A 12,733-nucleotide genomic window follows, 5' to 3' on the forward strand; every position below is an offset into this window, starting at 1 on the left:
TGCCACTGCCAACGACCCTTTATAAAGATGCCCTAATTGGAAATATAAATATGAATGTGTCTGCTTTCTTTGTACCCATCACTATGTAATATAACCAGGATGGCTGCACGAGCTGGCAAAGCGTCTGGAGTCGCCGTACTACCCCGTCGGCAGCGTGAACAACGCCACCAGCGGCCCCCCCATCCGCAGCGTCTACGTCGCATCTCTCTATTTCACGCTCAGCAGCCTCACCAGCGTAGGCTTCGGCAACGTGTCGGCCAACACTGACGTTGAGAAGATCTTTTCCATTTGCGTCATGCTTATAGGAGGTATGCAAAAGACACGATCTAAAAAGATTGCCTTTGCTGAGCTTTGGTTGATGCTGTCAGAGAGGTATTTATTTAACAATTATTGTGGTTTATTCCAAAAACAGTAATAAACATTGGTCACGGTTCGAGGGCACGTACAGTGGTGCCTTGAGATATTGCATGAGTAACCCAATTTCTTTGTTCTGAGTTGCGAGCAAAAATTTGAAATACAAGTGCTGTATGCTGCAGTGAACGCAACTCAACTCACTTCACAACAAGCAGCCGTTTGACAGATAGTGAACAAGTCTTCAAAAAAGAGTTTTCAAGCTGTTTATTAACACTCCCAGTTGAAGTTTGCTGTAAAACGACACAAAACAAAGAGAATTACACGTGTATTAAAAACAGCCACATGGCTTTGCCTTAAGTCTGCTTAGTTTAATGCTAACAAACATTGCAAAACGCCATGGACAGGCTAACAAATAGCATTTATGCGGAAGAGTTATACCACTTAAACACTAACGGTGCATCAACACATGTAGACAAACAAAATAACAATACTTACAAGCATATATTCTTTATCCTCTGCAAAAAATGACTACTATTACTGCAGCTTACTGAGTCACTTACAGTAGTTGTGAAACTCTTCTTTTGTGTCTGCATGTTCTTTTGTTATACTGTCCCCAGTGGCCAGGTTGACTAGACACGAGAAGGAGCTGCAAAGAGTTAATCATGATGCACAAATGTCTTATTAAAAAAAAAAAAGACCAAAATTGTTGTTGTTGTTGTTGTTTAGGGCAGGCTGGAAATGACTAATGGCATTTCAATGGGGAAAGATGATTGCAAATACGAGCGTCTTAACAGAACAAATTCTTAACAGAACTTCTATTTCAAGGCGCCACTGTACAAGAAAATTCAACAATAGGGAGTTGCACAAGAACATGGAAAATCTGGTATTTATACATTGAACTTTATATACTACTGCATTATCATTATAGTTGAACTATGGAGAATATGTACAGTTTTCTAATGTATGTATTTATAGGTTGATATTGTTTTGTTTTTGCAATTAAAAATCTTTATTGCTGCCTATTGACATGGTTCCTATAGTGAGACAGGTCAATTTCAAACACCCTCTTACATGACCAAATATGGTCGCCTGCCCTATGAACGGCCAACCTTCAAACGGCTCTAAAAGTATCATTTAAAATTGCCACTTAAATGTGAGATTTTGGAGGTGTTCCTAATGTTTTGGATATTGAATTAGTGAATGAAGAATCCAAGTAGCTCCATCACAAATGCTGAATCTGCACAATTACGCATGCACTGTAGTTTGACTCTAATTTTGCAGGTACATTAATCAAGTAGCTCAAATTAGGTCAGTCTGATCCAGTTTCTGCTCGTTGAGCCAGCGTTTGCATTTAGGGGGTATAGAGAGGTAACCGTGGCGGGGTTGTTCCCCGTGGACATTTCACCCTCTCTCCTGCAAAATGTTAAATGTTCACGAACGCCTGGAGGCTTCTGAAATCACCAGCACTCAATTTTACAGAAACACACGCTACAGTAAATGACTCTGTGCTGCACAGCGACAATTGTAACATTTTTGGACATGTTTGGAATGTAAATTGAAACGTTTGCGAGTTATGAGGCACAAACTGATAAACAATGAGTCTTGCCTCGAGTAGTGATAACATCCAGTCAGTCAAGAAAACCCTTCGGTGCTTTGGTGCACTGCTTCCAGTACGTGTGTGTTGCAATTTTTTTGTCCAATCAGATTTCAGCGAGTATGTGCTGCCTTGTCAGTCAAATCTGACTGACTGATAAATGATAACTTCTACAATTTATTTAACAGCCTCCGTAATCAGAAGTGCTGGCTGATGTAACTAAGTATGTTTTAAGGTGGTGCTTGTAAAGATTTTGCGAACCTCGTAATTTTGACGATAGTGTTGGTATTCCGAGTTGGATTATGTTGGGTAAATCCCCACTGAAGGCCCAAATACCAAATCCGCGGCCTGCCGCTGAAATCACAGTTACTAGCCACCGCCACTTTCTTTTCAAAGGAATACTTCTGATCCCCATTGGGTTCTCTCACTTTCCTTAACTGACACCCAAATGCATCCGTTATTTTCCCCCTTCTGTTTCCTGCAGCTCTGATGCACGCATTGGTCTTTGGCAATGTGACAGCCATAATCCAGAGGATGTACTCCCGCTGGTCCCAGTACCATACCAGGACCAAAGACCTCAAGGACTTCATCCGAGTTCATCATCTGCCGCGCAGCCTGAAGCAGCGAATGTTGGAGTATTTTCAGACAACCTGGTCAGTCAACAACGGCATCGACTGTAATGAGGTACAAACAAGAGGTCCCATCTCCTTTGGTTGGTCAAAGGGGATTGGAGGTGTCATTGTCATGAAATGAGTTCCATCATTTGGGAAAAACATAAAGTTGTATAACTTTTGTATTTTTTTCAAATTGTTTTGTACAATAAGAATTTTAATTTGCTGAATCATTAGTATCCTAAATCAAGTTTCCCCATTGAAATGAACGGAAATGCCACTAATTCGTTCCAGTTCCCCAACAAAACACCACAATGTTTTGATTACATATTTTTAATAAAAGAAGTAGCACTGTATTATAAAATAGAAATTAAAACTTAAAAATCATACTAAAAGAGAATGTAAAGAAATAAACATGTTTTATGAAGTATATTTAAGCCAAAGGTCACACACATTCTATGTCGTACATTTGTGCTACAAACTGCCTTGGTGCTCTCTCTCTCTCTCTCTCTCTCTCTCTCTCTCTGCTCTCTCTCTCTCTCTCTCTCTCTAGCTCTCTCTCTCTCTCTCTCTCTCTCTAGCTCTCTCGTAGGTTGAGGTACCACTGTATTTTATTTGATTTTTTTTGCAAAATACTTGTTAATTTATAAAATGAACACAACCGTGTGCATTTGTGGATTATTTTCAAAAATGGCGTGAAATGGCAGTGATGGCATTATCTCATTTTCAGTTGTTTCTGTCTTTAGAAACAACCAATTCCATTCTACTCTTACGCACTGCACCATATTACACAAATCGGACAATCGAATGTTATCTTAATGCCGCAGGAAGCGATTAAAGGAGATAAGTGACTTACAGTACATGTTTGGTATCTATCTAGGTAGCTAAAAATAAAGGGAAAAGCTAACCCTTTTGAGAACAATGTTTGGGTCTAATTCTCCAAATGTTTTAATTCTGCTAAATATTGAGGAGAAGTGATCAAATCAGGCATAAACATGTATAAATACAAATATGTCCCATTTGAATTGGTGGAGTCAACATTGTTTTCTTCAAGGCGGAGCATCATTGCAGAGGTTTCTGTGAATTGTGAGGAACAGTGTCTCGTTCCCATCTTGAGCGAGCCCCGAAGAGTAAGTGGAATAGCAGCACTTGGCTCCAGGCTGCAAATGGCCGCGCGAGACAGCTGTCACGATGTCGCAGCGACACTGAGATGGAGCGATGCTGATGAATCTCAGACAGATGAATTAAAGATGAGCCTCTTGATTACAGTCGGCCAGGCTCTGATGGCTCATTGATCAGTCTTACTGGGTGCCGAGCTCCAGATTTTAGACACGGAAGGAGACAGACAACTCATACTGTATGTTTAGCATTTTCTAAAATCTATATAAGATTGAGAGATTTTTGGGGATTGTATTTGAGTTTTTTTTGTATGTGGAAATAGTGTGCAGTTGTTCATTCATGAGCTCCAAGGCAGAAGCCTCTCGATCAAGTAATACTACTTCTTCTACTACTACTACTACTTAGAAAGAGTAACACTAAAATGTAGAGTGAATATTAATACTTATATAGAATGATGCTTATATAGTACGGGAAAATTGTCCTTGGGTCCCTTGAATGGCGCGATATAAATGTATGCTATAATTACTACTTTCAAAGCCAATCATTTATTTTGTATAAATGAGTTACATTATAATAAATAATAAATAATGATGCATATATAATATATTGTAGAATATAATGGCCAAATTAATATTTTTTTACATAAATAAATACATAATAATAATAATAATAAATGATTGGCTTTAATTCAATAAATATTTTCTCTAAGCACCATTCACTTTTGTATGTTTATTAAAGATTAACATTGGCATTTTTGTAAGCTAGAATGTGGAGATGCTCCAGTTACAACGAACGTTATACCACAAGATGGTTGCTCAGAAATAAAGAAATGCACTCCAAGCTTCAAGCCCTCCTTCCGGTGGTCTTCCCAGCTGCTAAAGGACTTCCCGGATGAGCTACGCTCTGACATCACCATGCACCTTAACAAGGAGATCCTGGAGCTGTCCCTGTTCGCCTCCGCCAGCCGGGGCTGTCTGCGCTCTCTGTCGCTGCACATCAAGACCACCTTCTGCGCTCCCGGAGAGTACCTCCTCCGAGAGGGCGATGCTCTGCAGGCCATCTTCTTTGTGTGCTCTGGGAGCATGGAGGTCCTGAAAGATGGCATGGTGTTGGCAATTCTTGGTAAGATACTAGATACACGAGATATATCCTATCATGTGCAATGTATGGTATACGCGTCCCTCGGTGGCTTCATTAGGCTTTTAAAAGGAAAAGTGCAGCAGCAGCCTTGATAATGAAGCTCCGAGTACCTCACTGTGATAAAGTTGGGTCCTTTTAAATGAGCCTTTTGTTTAGAGAAAGCTCCCATGAAATGAAATTTAGTCAATTGTCATTTTTCAACACGCTTCGGCTGTGAAATCCAATTTAAGATCCGCTCATTGTGGTACTTTTGCCATGCTTTTACTTGAGGATGTACGCTTCGCCCACTGCAGAATGAACTTCCTTTTATGTTGGCGACTGATTTGGGCTGGTGCAAGATCAAGGCGTTCCCACGGGTTTAGCCACACGCGTCCTGCTGGATAATATTTTTGAAAACAATGTACTTCAATCATGTCCAATCGAATCTGTGCTGTCCACATCATTTCATTTGTTCAGTTCACTGGAGTCAGACCCTCACATTCACATCCATCAGTGTTTAGTCCATTTGCTTTGATGTGTACTAGTTATGTTTACAGTACATGCTCACTCAGGACGTGATGAAACACCTTTTTGATAACATACACAAACCAGTTAGCAATAAAATGGCAACCACTCATTAATGAGCGCAAAACTTTAGCCAAAGAGGCAATTCTGCTAAAAGTAAGGTGTATTTATACAGAAAAGTAATGATGATGATAGTGTATTTTTATCCAAAGCATTTTTAGAAGTTTTAATGAGAGGAAAAGCAAATTATACGATGCATTCAAATAAAAGAAGAGCATGGAAAAATGTGGCACTTTAATAGACTGCTCCAAATAATACTCACTTGCTTTAGGACGAACTGCAGTTTGTAAACCACCATCCACTTTTAGTATTTTTTTTACTCTGATAGTGTGCTTCATTACCAGGAATTTGAGAAATATGCCGTTTTGTACTCAGAAGTAACGATCATATACAAAATATAGGATTTGTACAGCGAAGCGGTGTAATTAAACCAAATATCTCAATTCACAGAGTTAATCTAAAACATCATCCAAAACCACCGAATTCCTTGGACGTGTATTTACAATCGCAAACATCTGCTAGAAAACAACATCTCGCCTTGAATCAATAATAATATTGTTTATTATGCATGACATGCGTGTTTATTCCCTGCAAGTCCCTCCAGAGTGAAGATAATTGAATTGTGTTGTACCAAAGTCAATTGAGGACAGAACTTGGAAAGCATCAAGAGAGTAAAAGTTAGAGAAGACGACGTACGGCCGGTAAGAGGAAGTTTTATGTTACGTAAAGGACAAGGATTAAGTGAGGAAGGAAAAGAAATGGGGGGAACAGATGGATAGGAAAAACATCATTTTAGGTAAGCAGTGGTGGTCTTCTTGGAGACAGCAGGCAGAAAACACTACCTGACGCACTATTACTATAAATAATAACCCTTTTTATTGCATTTGGATAAACACTGTTTCACTGTTCTATTGCCTTATTCCGTGACTCCTGGGCACAATGAAACATGTTAATCATGTCGAAATAGTGACAGTTGCACATCATTAAGAGCGCATTGTTTGATGAACCAGTCACCCTTAAGATTACAATACAATTGAATTATTCATTACAAGGTGCAACTCTTGTTTTGTTTTGTTTGTTTGTTTGTTGTTGATTTTTTTTTTTTTTTTTTTTTTTTTTACTTTGACAGCTAAGTGATATCACATTCTTTAAAATAATTGAATTGGAAGATATGACCCTATCTTTTCATGGAAATAAACCTTTGCATGACTGAATGTTAAGCTATATATATATATATATATATATATATATATATATATATATATATATATATATATTTCTATTTCTATGTGAGACCTTTCTTGTCCAAGTGAGACAGTGAGTGATTTTCAGTCCAACTTTGTCTATGTGAGAATCAAAAATGGTGAATGTGAAAGGAAGCTCAAAACTGAGAACAGAAGCTGTCGTAGTAAATCTCAAATTCTGATTGGCTGTCCCTCCCTCGGTCAGATCAATTGAATGAGAGGTTGTTGTTGTTTTTTTTTGTATGAGTGACAGGATTGTCGGTGTACATACTGCATGTGAGAGACAAATGTTTATATGTCACCTCATACAGCCTCCCCTATTCTGATATGCATGATCCGTATGTCTCACGAGCAGGTAAAGGGGACCTGATCGGGGCAAACGTGTCCTTAGACGACCGAGTGATAAAAACCAACGCGGACGTGAAAGCGCTGACCTACTGCGACCTGCAGTGTATCAACTTGAAGGGTCTGTATGAGGTGCTGGACCTCTACCCGGAATACTCACATCACTTTGTGCAGGACATCCAGCAGGATCTCACCTACAACCTGCGGGAGGGACAAGAGACACATGTGAGTAATCCATATTTGTATTTAACTCATTTTTGTAGGATTTTACACTATGAAATTAGTTGAAAATTGTTTTGTAGCCCTTTGTGGGGCAAGGAACCATATTTTGTAATTTAAACTTAAACTAGATTAGAAGTGACGTCTCACGTCTTTCCAATTGTCCAGTGCTTCAATAACTTTTTACATCAAGTACCACCTTAAAAAAATACTTAACTCTCCAAGTAGCACCGTCATGACCAACATCAAGGACTAACTTAGTAGGCTTAAGTTTAGTTGAACCTCTAAAAAGGAGATTTTATTCCTAAAATGTATATTTAACATTATTGTAAGTCACTGTAACATTATCCAGTATTTGAACATTAACACAGCGCTTTAATATAGCAAAATAAAAAAAACTCTACGTTAATAATGATTATATTAAAATGTATTGTGTAAAAATTAAATAGATGTTTGAAAACAAACAATTCTAAAAAATTAAATACTAGAGTATTGTAATTAAAAGTGAAATGCCACTGAACTGTACTAAACAAATGTACTGTATTGGATTTTAAAAAAATGTTTAATCCACTGTAGCAAATATGCAAAGTTTGAACATTTCATTTTGCGATTCTTTTGCATATCATTAGAAGGAGCCCACGTAAGACTAGTAGTAGGCATACCGCACTTTGAAAATAACACAGACACAATCATTTAAACACATTTATATGATTGTTTCAACTAAATATGTGTAATCAGGAACATCAAAACTAAGAATATGGATAGGATAATGATATTGTGATCCATAAATGGCACACTGTAAGTGTGTGAGAATGATGGACAGGTGGGAGTCGGGGCTCGCGTGAAGGTTTTGCTACTGTAATCGCGGTCAGGCGAGAGTGTGTTGTGTACACTCACAACACTGGCCCACTTTCACACACTAACAAACGGATAACAGGAAGCTTTTGCACTGAAAGTCAAGTATGACAACTGAGCAAAGTTTAAATGAGGAGGCAGGAGTTGGTTTGTGTTCCCACAAAGTTGGAGGATTGAATTGAGATTTAGGGGAGGATCTGTTTGGGGGGGGGGGGGGTAATTAACTAATAAGAGGTGTGTGCCGAGACCTTTTGTCCAGATAGTGTTGCTTGCTTATTGATTAAACCAAAGAAGAGAGCAGGCAGACACTGGTTGATTGCTCCTTTGAAGGCATTTTCCCTCTTTGGCTGTCTTCCAGGTGAAGGCCAGACTGTCCACAGCAGCGCATGATCCTCAGGTACGACACCACAAACAATCTTTCACACATAAACACACAGACATTGACTGATTATTTCCAATCTAAGAGCAATATCCTCAGTTTTGTGTCCCGTGATTCAAAAGATTATCCTCAGCGTATGCAGTCTGGAATTTTTTTGTCAGCTCGAAACAGGATATGAAACATTTGATTCTTGATCAATTGCTGATGATGGACTCCATCAGCCTGGGCAAAATGACTTCGCTGTTGTGATGTAGGGTCAATTAGCACTCACTGAAACTGGGCTCCAACAGTTCGACTGCACATGTTGTCAGGCTGCACAAACACACAAATATAATCAGCAGATTTTCTAACACCCAAAAAATCCATCCAGCAGTGTTGAACTTTGTGCTTGTATGTACTTTTTCCTCAGAGAGTCAGGTCGATCGATATTTGAGCCTTTACCATAGCTGCTATTACAGTGTTATACGCATCGTCATAATGTACAAATGCAGACAAAACATAGGACAGCACTTTCACCTTGGTTGCAATGTCATGTCATAGTTTTATCGTACCTTTTGATCAGCACTTTTTTTGGTCACGTCTGTACACCTCTGCACACTAATAAGAGTTTACTATAATGCATATTTATGTGGTTAAAATCGATTCATGCCCTGCAGACACGTTATATTGGCAGTTGACAGATTTGAGAAATTCTGATATAAAATACACTGTAATGTGTTACAACCGCAAAAACATGGCGCAATTGTCATGGAAGAAGGGGCTAGTCGCTAAGAGAGGGAACTGGCGAGAATAAAGGAGAGAGTGTGGATATTTTGAGAGGTTGCTGGCAGTGAGCGGTGCAAGAATTTGGGCTTTGGTTTCGCTACAGTTTCAGATGACAATGAACAATTTATTCATTTAACAATCAGGAACCTCGGTATTGTGTGGAAGAGCCAGACACTTTATGCACTTTCTGTGCTGTTTATTAGTGTGCTGAATTATGTGTGTCCTAGTACACGGACCTTCAGATTGATATCTACAATATCGAATAAATGCTCAAATGGCTTTTCATACAAGCACTATATTAAATGCATGGAGGGGTGGATAATGTATTATTCATAACAGCATACAAGGTATGTTGTGCAGTAAGAATTATTATATTATTCTAATATGATCATATTATTATTGTTATTATTATTATATTCGAAATCAGCTGAATAAAGATGATTCAGTATTGTAAAATATACAGTTTTTTGTTTGTTTGTTTTTTGCCATCAGAAGTGAAGTCAGCCCCAAGCGTAAATGTTTTTAAGTCTTTTTTTGATTTACCTTGTGTATGAAATGTGCTATGTAAATACATTTGCCTTGCCTTGCCTTCAACTGTCCACAAAAGATTTACACTTTACGCTGTAAACAATTCAGTGCTTTACTGTTTCCCTCCACTCCCCAGTCAGGTGTGAAAAGGAACGGCCGACTTGTTCAGGGTTGCGCGCCTCTCGCCGCGGCCCAGGGGGGACATGACAAGGACAAGAGGGAGGATGATGATTGTCTGTCATCGGCGCAGAACAGAGCAGTGACCCTCAGGGGCGCCGGCGAGTCGTCTCCTGTCGGCCCACCCCATCAGGGAGGCACAGGACAGAGCTCTGACAAATGTGGCATGATGAGCCAGGATATTACACTGGTTACTTTGGACCCTTCCAACCTGAGCCCCAGGTGAGTTGCCTTTAGAATGTGCTCTCATGAGACTTTAGTAGGACTTAGTACCTCATCTAACCCACTAGAATTTGTAGGAAACAGACGTATTTTTGGTTTACTGTACTTACTTAACATTAAGCCCTGGATCTGAACAAAATATTTTCTTTCAGCATTGGAGTATTTCGTTGTGAGGAGTTTTGTTCATTCCTTGACCACACTCGTGTCTCCAATCATTTTCCCCATTCATATGAATGGAAATGCCATTCATCTGTTCCAGCCCCACATTGTGTGCCCGCCTTGGACACCAGGGTGGAGTCTAATACAGACAGAGACACACTCGAAATGACTCCAAAAGCTGCAGTAATAGAAATTTTCCCCAGAGGATAAAGAATATGTGCCTTTAAGTATTGTTTTATTGTCTGTCTGCATGTGTTGCTTAACCGGTTGTGTTCAAATATCTTTTGCTTAGAGGGCTATTACACTGCAACTATTAATGCGTTTCCTTCTCCAGTCAATGGTGTTTTGCATTGTGTGTTGTCATTTGACTAGCAGTGTTGTCTTAGGCAAAGTTGTACGGTTGTTGTTGCGTGTAATTTTCTTTGTTTTACATTTAGTTTTGCAGTAAATTACAACTTGAAGTGGCAGTAAACAACTTGAAGTCTTTTTTTGTCAAAGATTTGTTCACAATGTTCACAACCTGTGCACTGAGTTGAGTTGAGTTTGCCGCTGTCATCTATTGCTTGTATCTAAAGCAAAAATCGTCCGAGTGATGGCTCGTTTCTCGGTAAACGTGTGCATCCGGTCTCTCGTAAGTCAAGGCACCACGCATCCATGTCATTGTATTCTCACGCCATTGAATTGATCGGAACTGGGCTTTTTTTGGTCGTCTTGGAGGATGTTTCGCCTCTCACCTGAGCAGACTTCATCAGTTCAGCGGATAGCCACAAAGAGAGGAAAAGTGACCAGAGACACAGTCATGAGGACCAAGGCTCGCAAGAACAGCTCTGGTCTGAGTGTTGTTCTATAAACCCAAATATGTATCCTTAGGTTAGCGGCACACCCCAACCAAGAATGGTTTCACTCTTTTGGAATGCAAAAACGACACATTGGAGAGAGGCTTCCTGACAGGAAATGACCGTTGTTTTAATATTGCATTCAGTTACTATGGTCGTCGAGGCACCTGAAGGACAAAAGCGGCTGATTTGATTTGTTATTTCTTAGTGGATAATTTACTGAATCTCTTCGGAAGGGATGAAAGGACAGCATTACTGAACATATACTGAAGGGATTTATGGCCTATTCGTAGAGATCATGTGGTGCGATGTCATCATAGATATTTCTGGACAATTGTCCAGGTATGAGCATAGTTCAATATAGGGCTTTGCAAACCAACAGATCACGTATTCTGAGGTGGACTGTAATGTTTATTGCGTGACTCAAACAAGAAAAATTGACAATAATGGATGCACATCTTTTGTCTAGCTTTACACCTAAATTTATTGGAATCTTCATGGGCTCATGCACCACCTATCCACAAGGTTTTGTCCAAATCATTGGTGTAGTTTTCATATTTTTTGCCGAATGACCAATTAACTAAACAACTACAAAAATGCAAGGAAAAAATGTTACCTATCCCACAGACTTGTGGGCCTAGCTTTTTGTAAAGAATTTCTTTTTGATCGTCTCGGCGTAATAATGTGTCGGTATGTCAACTATTTCAAACCAAGAGGGACAAGCATGTTTAGAGACGGTGCTCAGCAATTTATCATCAAGTAATAGACCCCCATTGTTGAGGGACAGGAAAAGAAAAGGAAAGGAGGGTGCTGTCAATAGACAACAATAGACAAAATGAGATTCGTTCAAGTACAACTGTGAACAGGAGTAACAGGAGACGCTATTGTTTTAATGGCAAAGAGACTTTCCCTTCTGCCCAAGATGAGGAACCATCTTGAACCAAAAGTCATAGTTTTCACTTGTTTAAATGAAAGCAAAGACACTTTTGGACAGCTCACGCCTGAGCTGGCGCCCAGAAGCTCACACATTATTTCCTCTATGCAGGATAGTGGACGGAACAGAGGAAAATGGGGAGACAGAAAGTTCTTTACCCTTCCGTGGCTTCTCTTCCAACTGTGGTTGCCATGACAATGATCCCACCAGTGCCTCAGCATCCACCACAGGTCCTCCCATCACATAATGCATCTCATATAGTGAAAATGCTTACTTGCCTTGTCCTGTTCAGTCACGATTAATGTGACGTCTCTCGAAGCCAGATGCTGTTTTTAATATGCACGTCCGCACTTCCTTCTGGGACTGATTTGTAGCGTTCCTATTTTCGTCACAGCCATGCCACACATCAGCACGGCGGAATTAGCGGCAAAAGCGGAGGAGACCAGAGGACAACTCCGACACCTCAACCAACAGGTACGTGTGTGTAGGCGTGTGCGTGTGACTGTGCGTGTGTGTCTGTGTGTGCGTTGCACAAAGACAAAGAGAAGATGTAAACATGATGGGCTTTGGGATCTTCACTGACATCAATACACTTCCTCTTTTACAATACATCTCTCTGAAGGTTCATTCTGGAGGGTTATAACTAAGGCATTAATAAAGCGTATGCAAGGCCTAATATGGTGACCTG

The 12,733-nt window shown here is 39.8% G+C and overlaps 1 protein-coding gene across 1 annotated transcript in view; it reads left to right on the forward strand.

The window, feature by feature from the left end:
* Positions 1–12,733, forward strand: part of kcnh8 (potassium voltage-gated channel, subfamily H (eag-related), member 8) — a 41,262-nt gene that overhangs the window by 25,346 nt on the left and 3,183 nt on the right. Inside the window, exons 8-15 of the mRNA XM_061759765.1 lie at positions 99–308; positions 2,433–2,632; positions 4,551–4,800; positions 6,982–7,196; positions 8,404–8,442; positions 9,854–10,116; positions 12,157–12,275; positions 12,440–12,519. Coding sequence (XP_061615749.1) covers positions 99–308; positions 2,433–2,632; positions 4,551–4,800; positions 6,982–7,196; positions 8,404–8,442; positions 9,854–10,116; positions 12,157–12,275; positions 12,440–12,519 — 1,376 coding nt within the window. The remainder of the gene's footprint in view (positions 1–98; positions 309–2,432; positions 2,633–4,550; positions 4,801–6,981; positions 7,197–8,403; positions 8,443–9,853; positions 10,117–12,156; positions 12,276–12,439; positions 12,520–12,733) is intronic.

This window comes from Phyllopteryx taeniolatus, chromosome 21 (assembly GCF_024500385.1).
Source record: "Phyllopteryx taeniolatus isolate TA_2022b chromosome 21, UOR_Ptae_1.2, whole genome shotgun sequence".
Lineage (NCBI taxonomy): Eukaryota > Metazoa > Chordata > Actinopteri > Syngnathiformes > Syngnathidae > Phyllopteryx > Phyllopteryx taeniolatus.